At 31.9% G+C, this 20,057-nt stretch overlaps 1 protein-coding gene across 1 annotated transcript in view; it reads left to right on the top strand.

Moving 5' to 3' along the window:
* The first annotated feature begins 937 nt into the window (after positions 1-937).
* Positions 938-20,057, top strand: part of LOC143225204 (uncharacterized) — a 159,802-nt gene continuing 140,682 nt past the window's right edge. The window contains exon 1 of the mRNA XM_076454206.1: positions 938-1,035. Within this exon, the coding sequence (XP_076310321.1) occupies positions 999-1,035 (37 nt within the window). The 5' untranslated portion in view covers positions 938-998. The remainder of the gene's footprint in view (positions 1,036-20,057) is intronic.

The raw sequence follows: 20,057 nt of genomic DNA, 5'->3' as shown, positions 1-20,057 counted from the left end.
ACTAATTAATGTGGAATTCTTTAAATTAAGTTTTGAATTTCATAATAATTATTAAATAAATACAGAGTTAGTATGTTTGTATCAAATTAAGAAATTAAATAATCTTTAATTATGAACAATAAAAATATAACATTAGACGATGTCTAGCATTTTGATTTGACACACAAAATTTTGATCTACGCCGTGTTAATAACAATAAATGATATGAGTTTCTTTTAAGAAACTTGTGAAATAACTGAAGAAGTGTTTTAGTATTGCCAACAATGTTCGTACTTTTGTTCAAATTTTTTTGAGAATCCATTTAGCCGTTTCCATTTTAAAAACAAAACAATTCGTCAAATAAATTCCACACCCTTACTTTATTTCTACACGTACACAATAAAATATTTGATGCCCATAAAGTGCTAATATAGTTGTTTGAAAATGTTTAAACATAAAAATAAGCCACTTGCTAAACTAATAATCTCAAATCAAACTATCATTGTATGAAAAAAAATGTATACTGAGAGATGTTCACTCTGTAACATTGTCACCATTACCATCTAATAAATGGAAGAGCAGTGTTCCTAAACACATGGAAATGTAACTTTACGGTGAAATTTGTTATTCCAGGAGCGACTTCATGAAAATAAATAATTCACTATTTATCACCAAGTCTAATCTATATCTATGTATTATTCTTTCACCCCTAACCATAAACTATGTATTGTTTTGTAGCAATTGACAGCCCAATATTTGGCAATGAATTATACAACAAGTAAAATAGAATATAATTGAAGTAGTTATGTTTATGGGTATTTTGTTTTAATCGGAAACAGATTAATCGTTTTCAAACTCTCATATATAATTTTGATAATGAAGATGGCGCTACTATCTCATATTTCGTCACACTCAAGACCTGTCACAAGTAACGGGGATGAGACGAAATTCAGTGGATAAACAGCTACTCTCGTGCGTGGACCTAACCTAGAGAGGAGGACTGGATTACATTTATCAAGATGATTTGGCTTTGGCTTACAGTATTTTTGATTAAAGGTAGGCCAGTGATGAGTTTTGAAAACAATTAGTTTTATTGAAATATATTTGTTCATATAGAGATACATTCTAAATTGTTCCTGATTCTGTTATTTGATTCAGCGATTTAATTATACAGTAGTGTAATATACAAAAAGAAGTTTCACAGGGGTACTTTTCAATAACAACATTCATATGAACATTTATATAATACCGAATTATGCAGTTTATGTATCTAAGATATATCAATTAAAGTTTATAGTTTTAATTCCTCGTTAGAATAACAATCTGAAACAAGGTTCGATTATAAATTATTCGAAAGAAATGTATATTTTTTCTGAGGAAAAATATTTATTATATATGAGGAATATATTGGAAATGGACAATATGTATCTGAGTTATCTGTCCAATGAATACATGTGGGTAGGATAAGATGTATCTTAATTATCTCTCTGTAGCGAATCTGCAATGGGTTTGATAAAATGTATTTTAATAATTTGTCCATGATGGACCTCATTTTGTTGAATATGAGGTATCTGAATTACCTGGTAACATTAGATAGCTCTTTGTTTAGCTTAGTGCAGTTGTAGTAATAATGCTTACGTATGCACATCTTTAAAGAATATTTCTAAGGTCTGTTTATATTTACATAAAAGTCGTTGTTTGCATAATTTCTAAATTGTTTTTTGTTTCCAGCATTAAGTTTTTTAATAATATTTTTATGTTTCCAAATATTTTACAGATAAACTTTTTTTGCCTGATTATTAAGTGTTTGTAAATTAAAACATCACAATGGCTGCTAAAGTCCGAAAAGATTAAGATACGTGCATTATTGAGTCGATGAATTAAACATAGCTTTTGTTAGACATTGACATTATCCTGATTTGTATTTGAATAGTAACCTTGTACAATATAATATTTTTTATCTTGTTACTTTTTTGTTTGTCCAACAAATAGCATTCATTGATAATTCAAGCGCACTAGAAGGAAATACAAAACAGTACTCAGTTTATGTATATGTATCACAATGAGGTACTACAATCACTTGAGGAATCGTCCAGGTTTCAACTTGCATGTTTGTTTTAAATCAAAAGACAATTGTAAAAGAGACGTTGGTGGCGCCACACATATTAAAATTCAGTTTCTAATTAATTTAAAGACACGAAACTCCACACTGGAAATGGCATGTTTTGCAGAGTAATAAAAATTAAATATTTGTAATTGGTACATTTACATTAGCGCCTAGCACTTAAAAGATTATGTTATTATCACATTTTTCTGATAAATATTGAGAGATATTTAAAACCTGTTCTATTTGTAAAGGGTGGAAAACATGCATGAAGATTTTGAAATTATTTCTATTGCTACTCGCTAGAGAATACTACATCCACTAAGATATTACAGGTAATATTGTATTGTAGTTAATGGCTTTGTTTTCATATTTATTCATAAAGCTAAAAAATAAAGTAGTCTCTACAAACAGAGAAGAATTGAACCCCTGAGTTTAACAATGTAAGTCTGACTACTTTTGTCGCTGCTCTACCGGAAGAGGAAGGTATTTAGTCAATAGTACCAATCACCAACCGTTTGACTGCTTTTGTCCTACTGAACTGCGAGATTTACCTCAGTTCTACAGTGCACCCACGATCTCAAACTGCATAGTGTATTTTTTCGTAATGGTAAACAAACCTCGTATATTGAGTTAACCACTTGAATTCTGGCTAAGTAGTCAAATAGACTTATTTATTTTAGTTGTTAACTTTATAATCATACTAGGTCAGTGTTGTTAATCGAGAAAAAAGCAAAAACTTATAGTAAAGATGTATAAAATTATTACAATATTTTTAATAATTTGTTTGTGATACAGAATAAAGTTTAACCAGAAAAAGTTCAGCTATTGAAATGTTACCATTAAATTTCATCCATTAAAGATGGGACGGGGACCTGGCATGGCCTAGCGCGTTAAGGCGTGTGCTTCGTCATCTGAGGGTCGCGGATTCGCGCCCGAGTCGCGCCAAACATGCTCGCCCTCCCAGCCGTGGGGGCGTTATAATGTGACGGTCAATCCCACTTTTCGTTGGTAAAAGAGTAGCCCAAGAGTTGGCGGTGGGTGGTGATGACTAGCTGCCTTCCCTCTAGTCTTACACTGCTAAATTAGGGACGGCTAGCACAGATAGCCCTCGAGTAGCTTTGCGCGAAATTCCAAAACAAAAGATGGGACGAATAATATCAAGCTTCTGTGAATAAGTTTATTATACTACATTAAGACTTGTATTTCCTGGAATTGTTAATAGGCTAACAGATCAACAACCAAAATATGGATATTTGAATGGCTGTAACAAGTAAAAACACGTGTGTTTTAACTTATATCATTCGTTGGAATATCTTTATTTTGCTACACACGCTTGTTTTAGCCTACGAGAATAGGCTAAATATGTCTCGTATAACACCGACGCGAGAGTTTACAATTAGTATATTGTCTAGTTAGCCTGATAAAAGTCCTAGGAACAGAATTGAAGTCTTTGAAACACAAAACAGGTTTCTTGCATGGCCATTTTTATTTATAGTCATTTAAATATACATTAGATATAAACTGAGTAATTCAGTTTCCAACTTTGCTTTCTCTAAATTAAAAAAAATTGTATTGCACAAGTCTTACTTTTACGTGCTGTTTTAACCAGTTTGGAAGAATTTTACAGCGTTTTACCTGTTATGTTAAACACTATGAGCGTATCTAACACGATTTCAGTAGTCTGCCATAACAGTTACTGCAGTCTACCAGAGTAAATTGCAAAAATAATAAAAGCGTGTCCTAATTTATTTAGAAATGGTTTTCACATGGCTCTTGGTCGGTCACAAGGAAATGATTCTAAAAATAATCTTAGTGAAATAAATAGTTTATACCATATATCTCTTGAATAAAATATATAATATGAATTTTATACATGCACACCTAACTAGATAAAAAGAAAAGGGCTTTGAAGAGTAGCTATTACCTTTTTTTATAATGTCGGAGTTAGAATTTCTTTTAATTTCACGCAAAGCTACACGAATACTATCAATGCTAGCCGTCCCTAATTTAGCAGCGTAAGACCAGAGGGAAGACAGCTAGAGATTACTACCCACCGCCAACCCTTGGGCTACTCTTTTACCAACGAACAGTAGGGTTGACCGTCACATTATGACGCCCCCACAGCTGAAAGGGCGAGCATGTTTGGTGCGACGAAGAATCGAACCCGCGACCCTCGGATTACGAGCACTTTAACCACCTGGCCATGCCGGGCAGTTAGAAATTAACAAAATGTTTTAAAAGCTGTCTTAGTTGTTCTATTTTACATACAGTAAGGAAAGAATCAACATATTAATATTTTCACAAGTTAGGACATTGCATGTGTTTATACATGAAACGGTTTTTATCACAATATTTTCTTAACGTAAAAAGCACTCGGCTTTTAATGCAGTTATATTGATTCTATGCTGCTCAAAATGGTGTGACTTTTTAGATGGCCTGGCACTAATCACAAACGAACATATCAGTTAAGTCAGTGTAGTGTGTTTCACTAGCTATTTACCACGCTGTCTTGTTCAATTTCCACGACTGTAATGAAGAGTCGATACTTATATCATGCCGAAACTTCACCCCAACAACGTTTCGCAGTCCGTAAAGAGTTTTATTTTCTGTTGAGAGAACTAATAAGAACACCAGACCATAGAAAATCGAATAAGGTTTGCACATGAGAAAGAAAACAGCATGAAATTAATAATCCAATGAAAAACTTTCGCTGTTTCCAAACAAAAGTAACTGAATCGTTGATGCTTCAAGCCAGACACACGCTTAATATTTCACTTATATTTTCATCTGTTACATTTTATCATCTTTTTTCATTATTATTGATTCTATATTTCATAAATCGAGTGAGCAAAATATCATACTTATCCTTACGTTTCGTACTTACTACAGAATCAGACATGTGTAGACGGTTCTAAAGCACCTTTAAAACCTTGAAAAATGAGCGAATCAAGTAAAAAATTTGTGATTTTGACTGTTTTCCATTCATAACATAAGAATGTTGATGATCTCTTAACAGACAAATCTTAATTATTTCTTATTTGTGTCCTATAAAATCAAAACTAGTAATGTTCCATTTTCTCTGCATATAGTTCATACCTATGGACAGCACTGATAGTTTGGTGCTTTGGATTCTGCTTACTGAACCGAATACCAGTTGTGATATATGACATTTTACGTTTTCGGTACCACTTTTGTAACATTTTGAATATAGCTAGTTAGGCAAGTTAAATAATAAAAAAATAATTTTATTGACATACGAGCGACATATCACAGTTTTGCTTTGATGTCAACTATAACTACTCCTCAGATATCATTTAGATATACTAAAGCGAGAAAGCAGTTTTACTTCTCTTAATTAGATAATTTTAAGCATTCGTATTAACAGACTTACAGAGTAAGACTTTTTATCACTAGAAGTACCAGTGAGAAACGATAAAAGTGATTCCCGCATTATGACTACCCATAAATACTAATGTGGTTATTTCCACTTGCTAAAACGCTATTGATTCAATGATATGCGTTGATTATCGCCTGCCTATCTTTAAATGAAGCAATTTTCGTTTTCCTCAGATTCTTACGTAAATGTTTCGTACTTAACTGCGGCATTTTTGTTTTTTTCAGGTTTAATGCACATGTGAAAAATACATACATATACAACATTTAATCACACGTAACTATACTAAAAACTTCTCAGATTTCTCATGAAGAGCTTAGATTTAAAAAGGTTATGTGCTGTACGTAAAATATAAACGTTTTTTTGATCAAAGGTTTGTAACTATTTTAAGTATTAAAACCATTAAAGAGAACCAATGGAGTGCTTATATAGGCTGAACCTTCACAGAAGTAAGTTAAAAGCAAAAATTCAAAGTAATGAGCTATTTCTTTAAAAATGAGATAGTAACAAACTGGAATTATATTTATTGTGAAGAGCTTAAGTTTATATTCCCAACTCTAATGTTTAAAAAATAATTTGAGTAGTTAAGCCTAAAGTTTGTGATGTAGTCTGAAGAAAACCTTTAGATCTTTATATCTTGAAGGTTAATTGATATTTTTCAAAACAAAAAAAATAAACTATTTGTGCATACAGTAGTTAGTGATGAAGTTCCTGTGTTGTTTTATGCAGTTTATGATAGGAAATTCTATGTATTTAAAAGATCAACACGTGTACGTGGGAAACATTTTAAACTTCAAGAAAAATAAAATTAGTAGTAGGGAAGTACGGACGATGCCACCATATGTTTAAGGGAAGGATGGTAGTAGAAAGTGCTATGCATTGCAAAGATAAAGGTATTTGAGAAATGAATCTGTCATCCTTTATAGCACAATTTCAGACAGCAGTGTTTATGTGTTAATGTATTTCTTCACTTGTTTAATAAACATGTAGAGTAACGCTACCGTCATCTTACTGTGTGCAGTATCACTGAGTTTTAATACTTGTCTACGATATCCTGATTTTGCTGTTTCTTACTAGATAAATCGATAAGTTTGATTAGATTACTCAGCTTAAAGTGCCTTTTGTACCAGACGTGTTTAGTAAGCATCACATATTATGAAAAAGGTTTAATCCACTTAGGCTTAACTCCGCAGTAATTGAGATATCCTGCACGACCATCAAATTCGTTCAAAACACTAGGTACCTAACCTCATACATGAGTAGTCAAAGTAGGTGACTTAACTATTCTAATTATTGTAAATAGATAATACTACTCTACATTTTATAAACTTGGTTATTTCAAGTACGAAATATCGCAACCGGAACGATGTTTCGTACGTGAAGCGCAAGCTTTCCCCTGCTATATATAGTGTGTGTGTTTCTTTTAGCACAAACTACATCGCGATATCTGCTGAGGTGAATCAAACCATTGATTTTAGTGTTGTAAAACCGTGAACTTGCTGCTATACCACCGGAGTACAGGTGTATATAGGAAAGAAAAATATATTTCGAATGCATTAACACTATAGAGAGTACCACTTAAGTATTGATTAAGGTTTCATATTTTTATATGCGTTATACTAGCACATTATCTCAACAGTGAATCCTTTGAGAGAGCCCTTTCCAAGCTAACTTCGCATCCTCAACGTTTTATGAACATTCCTGACACTTTGAGATGACACGAAACGGACAACTAACTAAATATAGTTGATTATAATGTTATTCTGATTTTTCACGCCATTACTTGTACATTTTGTAAAGAAAAAGTGTTCATTAGATGATAAAGAGCGTCTTTTTGGATACGGTTCCTACAGTATGCCCTATTAGTTCTACTGTCGTTCAGTCAGAGATTGATTATTAATATGGAATCTGTATAAATATCTATACATAGCACTGAATTCTTCTCACGGCTGTGTAATCTGGTAAAGTATAGACTTCCTGTTAATAATGTAAAAGGTTCAGTCGATCAATGTTGTTATCATGTTTCAAGTAAACGTTTTAATAATTATTGATAGTACGACAACTGAGGTCTTGTATAAGTTAAAATGTTGTGATGAAAAGTTAACGAATAATTGTGTGAATATTCTACATACATAGTTGTGTACGAGAGATGCCATCTTTATTCTATAGCGTTTAGATAATAGTTTACTCAGCTGTGCACAGTTGGTCCTGATACATTGTGATATGTATTACAATTTCAAATAGCTTGAAACTGAGTTACATTTTAATTTAAACTTAGAAGTTAAATAAATGCTGAAACGTATCCAACTTATGATATTTGCAAAAAGATTAATTCACAGTTTCCTTTTTTAATACAAATATATTGTAATACACAAGCGATAATACAATTTACAACACTGGTTGTTACAAATAATAGTAACAATAAATATATACAAAAATTTTGGAAAACGTACAAATAACACTAAGTCTTCCATCTGGTCTGAAACTGGATATTTTGTTGAGGGTTCACGATGAACGAATTAATTTTGAGTCGTTGTGGTTGTTGTTTTGAATTAAGCACAAAGCTACACAATGGGCTATTTCTGCTCTGCCCACCACGAGTATCGAAACCCGGTTTTTAGCGTTGTAAGTCCACAGACATACCGCTAAGCCACTGAGAGGCTGTTTTTGTTTTGAATTAAGCACAAAGCTACACAATGGGCTATCTGTGCTCTGCCAACCACGGGTATCGAAACCCGGTCTTTTTAGCGTTGTAAGTCCGCATACATACCGCTGAACGACTGGGGGGCTAATTTTGAGTCAATGTAGATACAATTCACTTAACGCGGAGCTAGCTAGCTCTGCATTCTTCGTGAAGTTTCCCACCGATGAAGCTATATAATATTTTCGTAACAATATTAACGTCTGATGTGAATCCACATAAGTTAAAAATGGTTTGTAATGTTCTAAATATATGAACGTTCCCGGTTAATATATCTGGAATTTCCGATGAATAAGCATTTATCACAATTATAACTTTTGAGGTTTATAGTATACCAACTGTAGCAAACCAATAATACATACAGTCTATTGGCACGTCTCTTTGGTTACGTTTACAGAGATGCCAACTATTTAAATGACTGAGCGTAATGATTGTAGACAGAGCCTGTACAGATATCGTACAACCACTGGATACAGTTTTGAGTCATCCATGTCTGTGGATCCATCTGTGGCTAAACTGTAAACACTGTTAGTAATTATGCCTGAAATCATTTTGCCATCTTCACAACCCAACATTTTTACAATGGCTGTAGTTTTGGTTTTAGCACAGCCATATTTTTTCGCTATATTAGAGTCTGGGAATATTTTTCTGAATAGATATCATGCATGATCGGCTACAGCTGGTGGTAAATTATGAACAATGACGAATTGCGTGAACATCACTTCTGAATTTATGGTTTCATATTCTGAATGCTTACTCATAAATGTCGTTATCTGCATCGTTTTTGTCTTTGCCTCAGCCTTTTGTTGGTGAGATGCCGATTTTGTATGTGTGGAACAATCGTTTATCCCGCCATGCGCCACAAAAAAATCGATGTGACAAACTGTACAAAACGCATGACTGTCACTGACTTTTGATGCAATGACCGGATATTTTGCACTATACTCTTTCCTAAATTTTTGATTTACAGATTTAGTCCTTTTAGATTTGCCAGAAACAAGACAATCTGGTGAACGAGGCCTTTTTTTTATCCATCTTGTGAACGATCGCATTGGTGTTTCTATGCCGCTTGGAAAACGAGAAATACCCATGTACGCGAGCGCTGATTGGCTGACAAACACTGATGACGTAAGTATGGATTCCCCCACGTACCCAATATGGAGAAGCACTGCATTCAAACTATTGGTGGACGTCGGAGATACAAATATTTTTATTATTTCAAGCACAAACATGATTATCGCAAGTAGCCATTTGGACTATGTCTTTTATTTATTATTAAAATTTATTTGTATCTCACTAGAAAGTTTCTTTTCACCCCTTTTAAGCCCTGGGGGAACAATTTATTACTTTATTGTATAATATATAATGATTTGGGAGTTGCAACAAGTCGTACTATTTGTCTGTATGAGCGTATAGTCGTAATTTATGCACCAAAATCGCAGTGGTTGGCATCTCTGTGTTTATAGGCTTGAGGAGAATTTTTAGAAAGTTCTGTATACACAACAATACTGACTATTCACTGGGGCTCACGTACATACATATATTGTTGATTCTTACACTGGAGAATCTTCTACAACTTCAGTAAATATGTGGAATTTGGCAATATAGATTTAACAGTATAAATTACGTACATTTCTAAATAAAAGTTTAACTTAAATAAAGATAAACATTATAATAGATATATAATAGTTAATACATCACAATTGTATTTTATATATTATAAAAAGTTGGCATAAACATAAGAGTTACTTTGTCTTTTTGATTTCTGATTATTACTGGTCTTATCAAGAACATTATAGGTATCTACAAGTTAATCTTGTGATCATGTGTAAAGTAATGATAAAGATTTGAAAATATCAAATAAACATTGTTTAAAGAAAGAAAAAAAGCAAATTGTAAACTTTCTGACTGTTTAAAGACAAGTACATATTATGGTGGAAAATAATATAAAAACCACATGAAAACGAAATTTGCGAAAATTTTAATTCTGATTAACGTGAAATTCAAGATAAAAGGTTATTTAACTAAGGTACTGGGGAAGATGGAAGGCTATAGCAATTTTAGGAAATCAAATTTCGAAGTGACACTATAATCGAGTTTTGAGTAATACATATAAAATAGAGTTATATATCAAAAAGGAACGATATTCATTGACTGTAAACAATGAGAGCCGAATAAATTTAAATTTGCCTACATGTTGTGAGATTTTGTTTATATTTTTATGTCAGTAAATACATATGATTTATTATTATGGTGCAACTTCTAACATAAATAATTTTATAGGGAGGGAATATTGAAGTTTATATTTAAGAAATATTCGCTGTTCGAAGTTGAGTACAAAGCAACATAGTGAACTCTGTGTGCTCTGCTCACCTTGGAGTTTGAAACATAAAGTCTGGAGTTTAAATCCGCAGACATACGGCTGTGCCAACGAGGGGAGTCTGTCTATTTCTGAGTTTAACACATCTAACTGATATTTACACTATTTATCCGCTCTTTTATTTATATGTAGAATTATATGGTATAAAACACTCAGAATGACGTATTTCATTATTGAACATTATTAAATTATACCGTCTTTAAAAAATGTTCATTAAGATTTTCCTGAACTGTTTATTTTCCAAAGGTATGTGGTATATAGTTTCAATAAATTATCAGAATGGCATAAGACACGACAAGAACAGTTTTCATCTAACGATTAAATTAAATATTTAGAAAACTAATGTTGAAAACATATTGTTTCTGTAAGTCATAAAGTGGTATAGTATCAGGATTGTCATAAGGAGCCCGAAGTATCGCTAAGTTTACTCAATGATGTTGTGTTTAAAGATAAACAAAAAATAACTATGAAATAGAGTTATAATGCAGAGTGTAAAGTGTATGATGATTAAGCAGCCGAGAGGAAGTAGTAATTTGTTGGGATACATTCTTTATTCGAGTTGCTTGATCAATTTTTAAAATCATTTTGGGGATATCAGGATATTTATTGATGTTTAGTTTAGCAAATACTATTATTGAAAATTATTCGGTATCTCTTACAAATGGTTGTTTTAAATATGTTAAGCTTAACGTTAATAAACGTCTTATTTTAGAAGGTTATGAAAGTGAGTACCGTTATGATCAACGATGAGTCTTTTTTATCATCAGTACATGGAGCATTGTTATATCCACATTTCTGATTCTCAGTCGTTTTTCAAATGTGATAAAAACAGAAAAAAAAATATTCTTGGTTTCAATAGCTTATGAACTGACAGAAGTGACACATGCTTCGACGTCGAAAGGTGCATAATGACCTCATTTTCTGTACACTGTATTTTATATCGTTATCATTTTAGAAGTAAGCTATCTCTATATATTTAATAGAACACAATTATTACGAACGCTAGGCCATTTTCTTTGTTTTCGTATACATCAGTAGTACTTTCGTATATATATCGTATGAGATTGGAGCAGTTTTATACGCGTTTTCGGAAAAAATTGAATAAACTTTTTTTAAAGTTTCCCTGCCAGTGTGGTGCAGAATGGTCAGGTGTTTAGGGCATTTCGAGTTACCGTTCCACCAGACATGCTTACTTTTTCAGCCATTATAATGTTACAGTCAGTCCCATTATTCGTTCGTAAAAGAGTAGTCCAAGAGTTGATGGTAGACGCTGATGACATTATATTGTTAAATAAGGGATGGCTAGTATAAATAACCCTGTGTAGCCTCGTGCAAAATTCTTAAAACAAACAAGCTCTGCTAATGAGGGTAAATATAGTGGTTATGCTAACCACCTCATTCAAATAATGGATAATAAAAACTGATATATGTCATGACAGTTATCTTATTGACTTGTGAAAAACAACATTATCCTTAGTAATGATAACATTTTCGATCCATAGAAACACTGTGAAATGTACATGAGTGAAATGATATATTTTGTCAAGAACGATAAAAATCATATTTATATGGATGAAGACAAACTAGTGAAATTACCGGATATTTAAATAAACATTCTTTTCGTGACAATAATTATAAGTATGATAATACTGAAAATAAGACTATAAACAGCATGTTAAAACAAAGTCGGCTACCTGGTTTAATATTTATAAAATCATTAGATATGATAGAACATCCTTAGTAGTAAGTTAAATGTGTTAGTAACACCATTATTTTGTAGAAACACAAGTAAATGAAAAATAAGATGAAACATGATGAAATCTGCAACAAATTTGCAAAACATATCTAATTAAATATTTGTTCAAATCTGTATGCCATCCTGTTAAATAATCTCCGTCTTTTAGGGACATCCAGCTATAGAGCCTAAGCCTTAGTAATACATTCCTGTTAAACAATATCTGCCTTTGTAAAACAAACATAAATGAAAAATATAAGCATAAGTTCAGACCTGTATACAGTTCTATGGAACACTATATGTTTTTGTAACACATTTATACAAACACTGTGCTAAATTATAATATCTGCTTATAGAAACGTGATAACTAAATCCACCTAGTAGCATTTTATGCCTTGAAAAACGTTCGCAATAAGTACATAAACATAAGGTAAAATCTGTATGTAATCACACACCTTACAGTTTTCAATATGTATATAAAGTAGTGCTTAATTATTTCAGTAAAGTTAGTTATTATTTTATAAGTCTTGTCACAAGTGGCATTAAATTTAATAAGCAATTTATCTTTAATTTTTATTAGTATTTGAGTTGATAGTATAATGTAGGCAGACTTAGTACATAAACATAAGGTAAAATCTGTATGTAATCACACACCTTTGTAAAACATATACAATCTACTTTGTAACTCTTACAGAAAACTTAGTAACAAAACCTGTCTCTAGTAACAAGCCTTTTGTGTGAAATTTTACCAACAGTGTCCATCTATAGAAACAACATTCTTATATAAACATTAGTAACACAGTTTGATTATAGTTACACATCAACTTGTCTCACACTGTGAGATCACTGTTCTTTAAGGTTTCCATATCCTCTGGTTCCACTTCGTGGAACTGACATTCAACCTGGCAACGTTCTCTCTGTCTTCAGTCTGTCCTATCAACGTGCAGTCATGACACTTCGTGGAATTATGACGTCATTGTCTCCGCATATTTCCCCCTCTCTGTTGCCTGAATATCCCCTTAAAAGTGGTAAACAAAGTGCAGCAACTTGTAACAGTTGGATTTCCATGAATTCAAAGGTCAATGGCAACAGCTATAGACAGTTTCCTGAGACAATAATTTACGTGCCTCAAGCTATAATATGTAGCGTAACTGAGAAGTGTCTGCATTTGGAAAAGTGAAACCAACCATATGTACATATTTGTTCAACCACCGCATATTACAAGCAGCTGGAGAAAGAAACGTGAATTCATTCTATTATACACATGAATATATATCGTGAAATTGCCAGACACGGTGATTATGGATCTTTGTGTAAACAGACTGTAGTAAAGGATGTTGGGAAGCCTTAATCTTCGTACACAATATGGACTGTAGAGGACCTAGATGTAGGAGTGACATAATTTGAACATCACTAGCTTAAAATGAAGCATTATGCAACGCTGTATGTCGAAGATTTGTTTCCAGGCTGTACATTGGTTAGATAGAAATAACCAGGCGTAGCAACATGAACTTAAAGAATGTAATGAGGCTCAAAAATCGTTTAAATATAATTTACCCGTTCCTTTTTTCATAATTAATGTGGTCTGCTCTGTTAGTACGAGAATATGATATATTGATAAATGGTCGTATCAAGTAATTTTAACGGGTTATATCATATGTTAAATGGCATGATATTGTTATTCTTTTATTATGTGTACAAAGACCGTTTTTATTCTTTAAGTAGTATATTCTGTGGGCTGTGAGTCGTCGTTTTTACCACCAATTTTTGCATTATGTTTTGTATATGTTCTATTGTATCCTATGCATTTTCATGAAATTTTAATGAACCCATGAGGAACTAGTTTTGGACTTAGTTACATCTTAATATAAAGAAGTTTAATGTTGTATTAAGCAATTTTCACATCTTGTACTAATCTGTAATTTATAGTAGGCTTGTAATATTTTCGTACGACCCAGAAAATCTGTAGGGATAGCATTATAAATTTGTCCATAGTCAATTTAGCTATTTTAGCAATTGATTTTTGAAGTGTTATGATAATTATGTGTGCTAACTATAGTTAATGATATGCATCACTTCAGTGTGAAACCAGCTTTTTAAATGTAACATGGAGCTGGTGAAACATACTAATTCCAGAAAATCTCCGAGTTATTAGTCAAGTCATGCGAGACTTAATGACACGTTATATCCATAGACTAGCTTTCGATGAGATGAAGACATGTTTAATTTGTTTTGTGGTATATTTTCCTATATTTTTCGTTTTTATTTGGCAACCTGAAATAATTTACCACATTTCAACTTTCACTTTCCTTCAGTTTGACTTAAAATCAAGTGTTTTTTTTTTAATTTTTTGTACTTAATTTATTCAGTTGCCAGTAAAGGCAACTCAAGTGTTTCTTTTCATTGACATTTTTTTAGTCATCTTTATTCAGTTTTATTTGCTATGCTCCCTCCCTCCAGTGGCACAGCGGTGTGTCAAAAGACTTATAACGCTATAATACAGGTTTAATACCAGTGGTAAGCAGAGCAGATAGCTAATTGTGCTATTTTGTGCTTAACTTCAAACGAACAAAGTACTTTGCTTTGTGTCTTTAGTTTTATCTTAGTAATTCCTTTGGAGAAAATTAAATTATATATTTTATCAACAATTAATTTCTTAATTATTGCTTATAGAATCAGCTTATGGTTGCACTGTGCTGTAACTAAAGCAAAATGGGCTAATATTCTTATAGCCACATCCTTCAAAATACTACGTATTTGAACAATATGCCAATAATCGTTCTTTTGTTCTTTTATCATTTCTTGATTCTTTCTTTTCTCATGTTTTAACACCTGGAATTTGGCAAACTTTTTGGATGATGTTGGCATTATCTAGTCATTTCAACTGTTTACTCACTGAAAATACCACTGAAAAACTTTCAACACACCAATGTTATATACGTGATTGGGAGCAGATGTTGAAGTTTGCTATCGAGCTTTCTCTTGAAAACGAAGGTTAGCAAATTTCATAATACATATTTTTTCTTGAATAAGACTGATTGCTCTTAGATCCTAGAAAAACAGTTGTTTGATATTTACAAGCAATGCACTTTTTTGCTAAAATATGAGGAAGACAGAAACCATGAAGACGAACTAAAAAGCTATTGAAATGTAAAATCAAATATTTCATACTACAAATAAAGAAATATCCTTTCGGATTTTAAAATTTTCGATAGTTTGTTTGATTTGAATTATGCACAATGTTACACGAGGGTTATCTGCGCTGGCCTAATGTACCAGTATAGGACTAGTGGGATGGCAGCTAGTCATCACTACCCTCCACCAGTTCTTGGACTACTTTTACCACCGAATAGTAGCATTGAATGTTGCATTATAACACCCCCACGGCTAAAAGGGCGAGCATATTTGGTATGACGAGGATTCAAACCCCCGATCCTCAGAGTGCGAGTAGAGCGCCCTAACCACCTGATCATGCTGGGCTTGCTTAGTAGTCATGAACAAGTATTAGTTTAAAGAGAGCTACTTTCTAGCAGGTAATTTTGCATAAAAATAACTAACTTTTCTCATTGAATAACATTTTTGTTTTTCAATGTAAAATTGCGATGGCTATCGAAGACTATTTCTTGTTGAATGTCCATTGCACGATAAAATATTTTGAAGAGTTAAAGCAGAAACTAATTTGAAAATAATATAATAAAACAAAATAAACATATGGTTTTGTTAGTGATACGCTTTAAAGTGTTTCATATTACCTCATAGGTGGAAAATCAATAGCAGAGTTTTATTTAAATTATTATTATTTACTTTTTATATTCCGAAGCTTACCTGTTAGCCACTTGATTTATGTTTAAAAACATATTTCATGCTACGCTTAAACGTCATATAGCCAAACGATAATCAAATATAAAATATTTTATGGCCTTGCTGAGCTGCAAAATAACCTTCCATATTGTTTTTGGGAACCACATTCTTCGATGACAAATGTAACTGCTGTCAAATATCTCAAAATAACGAAACTGTTATTTCTTGTTTGTTTGTTTTGAAACGGATTTTTTGTTTATAAGTAAAAAAAAATATATTATTTTACAAATGTTAAGTTGAAACAAATACATATATGAATCCGTGATAACGAGAAATCCCACTTGTAGAGAAAATGTTGTTTGTTTGTTTGGAAATTTCGCACAAAGCTACTCGAGGGCTATCTGTGCTAGCCGTCCCTAATTTAGCAGTGTAAGACTAGAGGGAAGGCAGCTAGTCATCACCACCCACCGCCAACTCTTGGGCTACTCTTTACCAACGAATAGTGGGATTGACCGTCACATTATACACCCCCATGGCTGGGAGGGCAAGCATGTTTGGCGCGACGCGGGCGCGGACCCGCGACCCTCGGATTACGAGTCGCACGCCTTACGCGCTAGGCCACGCCGGGCCTGTAAAGAAAAACGACTGGTATGGATAGAGAACATTCTATGTATAGGAGCAAACAACGTTTCGACTTTCATACATATTGAAAAACAATAGATGAAAACACGTTCAACTTAAACAACATTGGCTGCAAAAAACACCATTTTAATTAATATTGTAAGTGTACCTCATGTAATGTTCATATTAAAAATAACTTTCAATTGTTGTATTTTATTTCTATTATCCAATTTTATTGATAAATAAAAATTTAAAAATTGTGACAGATCAAATAATCTGTTATAGTTAATTTTCAAAAAGTCAAATACACAACTTGTCTTCAAACTATCTCGAAAACTTTAAAGAAATACGTGGATTTATTGTATAAAAATCGTGATTTTCTAAATTCAATGATTTGTATACAATGCATTAAGCCCAATACATCACATTTTGTACTCACACAAGGAGTGCAGTATACTCCAGATTCGTTCTGTTAGAAACTTGAAACGCAAGGGATGATAGAAGATGTACTGAAGTACAAATAAAGTTATTGGAAGAAAGAAATTGAGAACATGGATTTTTGGTGTAGTGATCTAACATCTCCGAAATTCTGCTCTAGCACTGAAAAGAGCAATGAAACATAAAATACTGTATAAATGCAAGTTGAAATCTTTGAATCTTGAAATCATTGAAATCTTTCTTATATGGTTATTTTTACTGAAGCATTGTTGTAGATTTTGTTGATTAAACAAATAAACTTAACTTAAGGAAACTATAATGAAAAAGGTATTAGTGAACGCTATTAAAGTTGATATACTGTTCCTATCAGATATTTGCAACGTGGTTATTGCTTCAGGTAGCAATATGTAAAATATAAGTATATTTACTCAGAAACTGGTCCAGTTATTGTAAACTGAAAATATTGTCAGTAGTTCTCCGAAGCAAATGAACATAACCAGAACCTATACATAAAACATGGAATGGAGTAAGATATGATAATAAGAAAAGTACAAATTAGAAATTTGTGAGTGTTATAAAGTAAAGATGTGAGTTTGTTATCTTATTATCGATACGTTTGTTTCGAAAGTTTTATATAAATGATATTCTTCACCAACAGTTTTTTGGAGATATCCAAGCCTATGCCGATGATATTGCTGTTGTTTATAGTAAGCCAAATCTAATTAATGAAGCCATTATTTCTAGTGATCTTAATAAAATTAAAAATTGGCTTTTCTGTAATGGCTTATCCTTAAATATATCTAAATCTTTTCTTCTTCAGTTTAACCTTTATGGTGTCATTCCAGCTTTTCCTTCTATTTTTTATCATTCTAGTGATTGTTATACTTACCCTAATTGTAAGTGTCCCAAATTGACTCAAGTTTCCTCTGTTAAATATTTAGGAATTATTTTAGATCGAAAATTAAATTGGCAATTTCATATTAATTCTTTAGTTAATAAATTAAAATATAGTTCTATGCTAATTTTTGAACTTAGTCATTGTGCTCCTTATCATATTTTGTTAAGTGTATATTATGCTCTCTTTCAATCTTTCTTACAATATTGTATTTCAATTTGGGGTGGCACATATAAGACTTTTTTAATTCCTATTCACAAGTTGCAAAAGTGTTTTCTCTCTTATTTTACTCATAGGCTTGATACCGATTTCAGTAAATTTAACTCCTCTTTCATATGATAAACTTTATTTATATTTTTTAGCTTTATCTACATTGCATGTTTCTTTTAATAGGCCTTTTAAAGTCGCTTCATATTTTACACGACTTCAATCTTTTTTTCCAATTAATGTACCCACACCACGTAAAACAGTTACACTTCATCAATATCTTTATTTGGCACCTCGTATTCATAATTTTATTCCTTATAGTATAAGATCTTCTATTAATCGTGTTAATCAAAAGAAATACTTAAAACAATGGATCTTAAATACTGATGATAATATTCTGGGAACTTTATATTGATTTTGTAAGTTTTGATTTTACTTTATTATGTGTTTAACCATCACAGGACGAGTTAACTCTTTGTTGATGGTTTTATATTGATATTTGATTTTTTGTGTCTAATTTATTGCTTAATAAATTTATTATTATTATTATTATATCTTCATTTTCGTATACCCTGTATACACACGTGTTTTGTAGAAAAATAAAAAATAAATAAAATAACGCCAAAAACTGATACCTGCGTGTAACTTCCCCAAGTTAAAACTTATAATAGACTATATGGAAAGCAGCTTCTCTTGTCTGACATAATAAAAACAATTATTTTGAACAAAATGTCCGAAAGAACAGTGACATTTTACTGTCACCCTTATAACGCATCACAAACCCCAGATGCGGAAGGTGTTTCTGCAGCAATAGTCATGAACCACGAATGTAGAAATTAATAAGATATTTCCAAGTGTAGTATTCTATCACTTGTGAAGTGTTTTAAAGAGAAATATAATATATTATCTTATGTTGATTCAAATAACGGATTTTAAGTTACCATATTTCCAAACAATCACTATATACTTTATAACTTATAACACTAACATTTGAAATTCATTTCTTGAGATGAGCAAAGCGCAGATGGCCCATTCTATGGGAAGTGTATTAAAGGATCCAAAATGTAGCAAATATTTAAATGAAAATTTGATAAAAAAATTTAAACAGGCTGAAAGATAAACCAAGCATTTTTAACATAGTATAACTAATAATTGTTAAAGCAGTTTTTCTCTTATATCTCTTCTGACGTTCTATCGAAATTCGGAAAAGAAATCAGAAGATTAAGAAGCTCTTATTGTAAATGTACTTAGACATTTGTTTGTTTTGAAACGGATTTTTTGTTTATAAGTAAAAAAAAAAAGATTCAAACTTTAATCTTGCTTAGTGCTTATTGTTGGGAATATTCTAGTTAAGAAAGATTTTTTTCATCCTTGTGTATGCTAGATAACTGTATTATCGTTTAAATTATGAAGTGAATTTTTAACATTTTTTTCTTTTGTGATTGGTTTGAGTTATCTCATATAATATGATACATGCAAAGTGTAGAGTCGTCAGTAGCGAATAAATAGTTCCAGTCATTAAAACTAATACAGATATGCACTGCGGCAGTCAAACCGATGTCCCTCATTTATATTTGTCTCGTTGAAGTTCTCAAAGTTAGCGTTGGAAAGTGAAAATTATTTGACGATAGGGCTGCATTACTAAATGCTGGCTAGGTTCTATAATAGTTGTAACGAATTTACTTTTCTACTTTTATTTCAATACCTACGCTTGTTTCTGTATACTTTTCTTTTTTTTACATGTGAGGTATATTCTTTATTGTGTATTGCGCAAGTCCGCTGTTCTAGAAATTTATAGA

This window comes from Tachypleus tridentatus, chromosome 9 (genome assembly GCF_004210375.1).
Source record: "Tachypleus tridentatus isolate NWPU-2018 chromosome 9, ASM421037v1, whole genome shotgun sequence".
NCBI lineage: Eukaryota > Metazoa > Arthropoda > Merostomata > Xiphosura > Limulidae > Tachypleus > Tachypleus tridentatus.
This window is presented reverse-complemented; position numbering and strand designations above follow the sequence as displayed.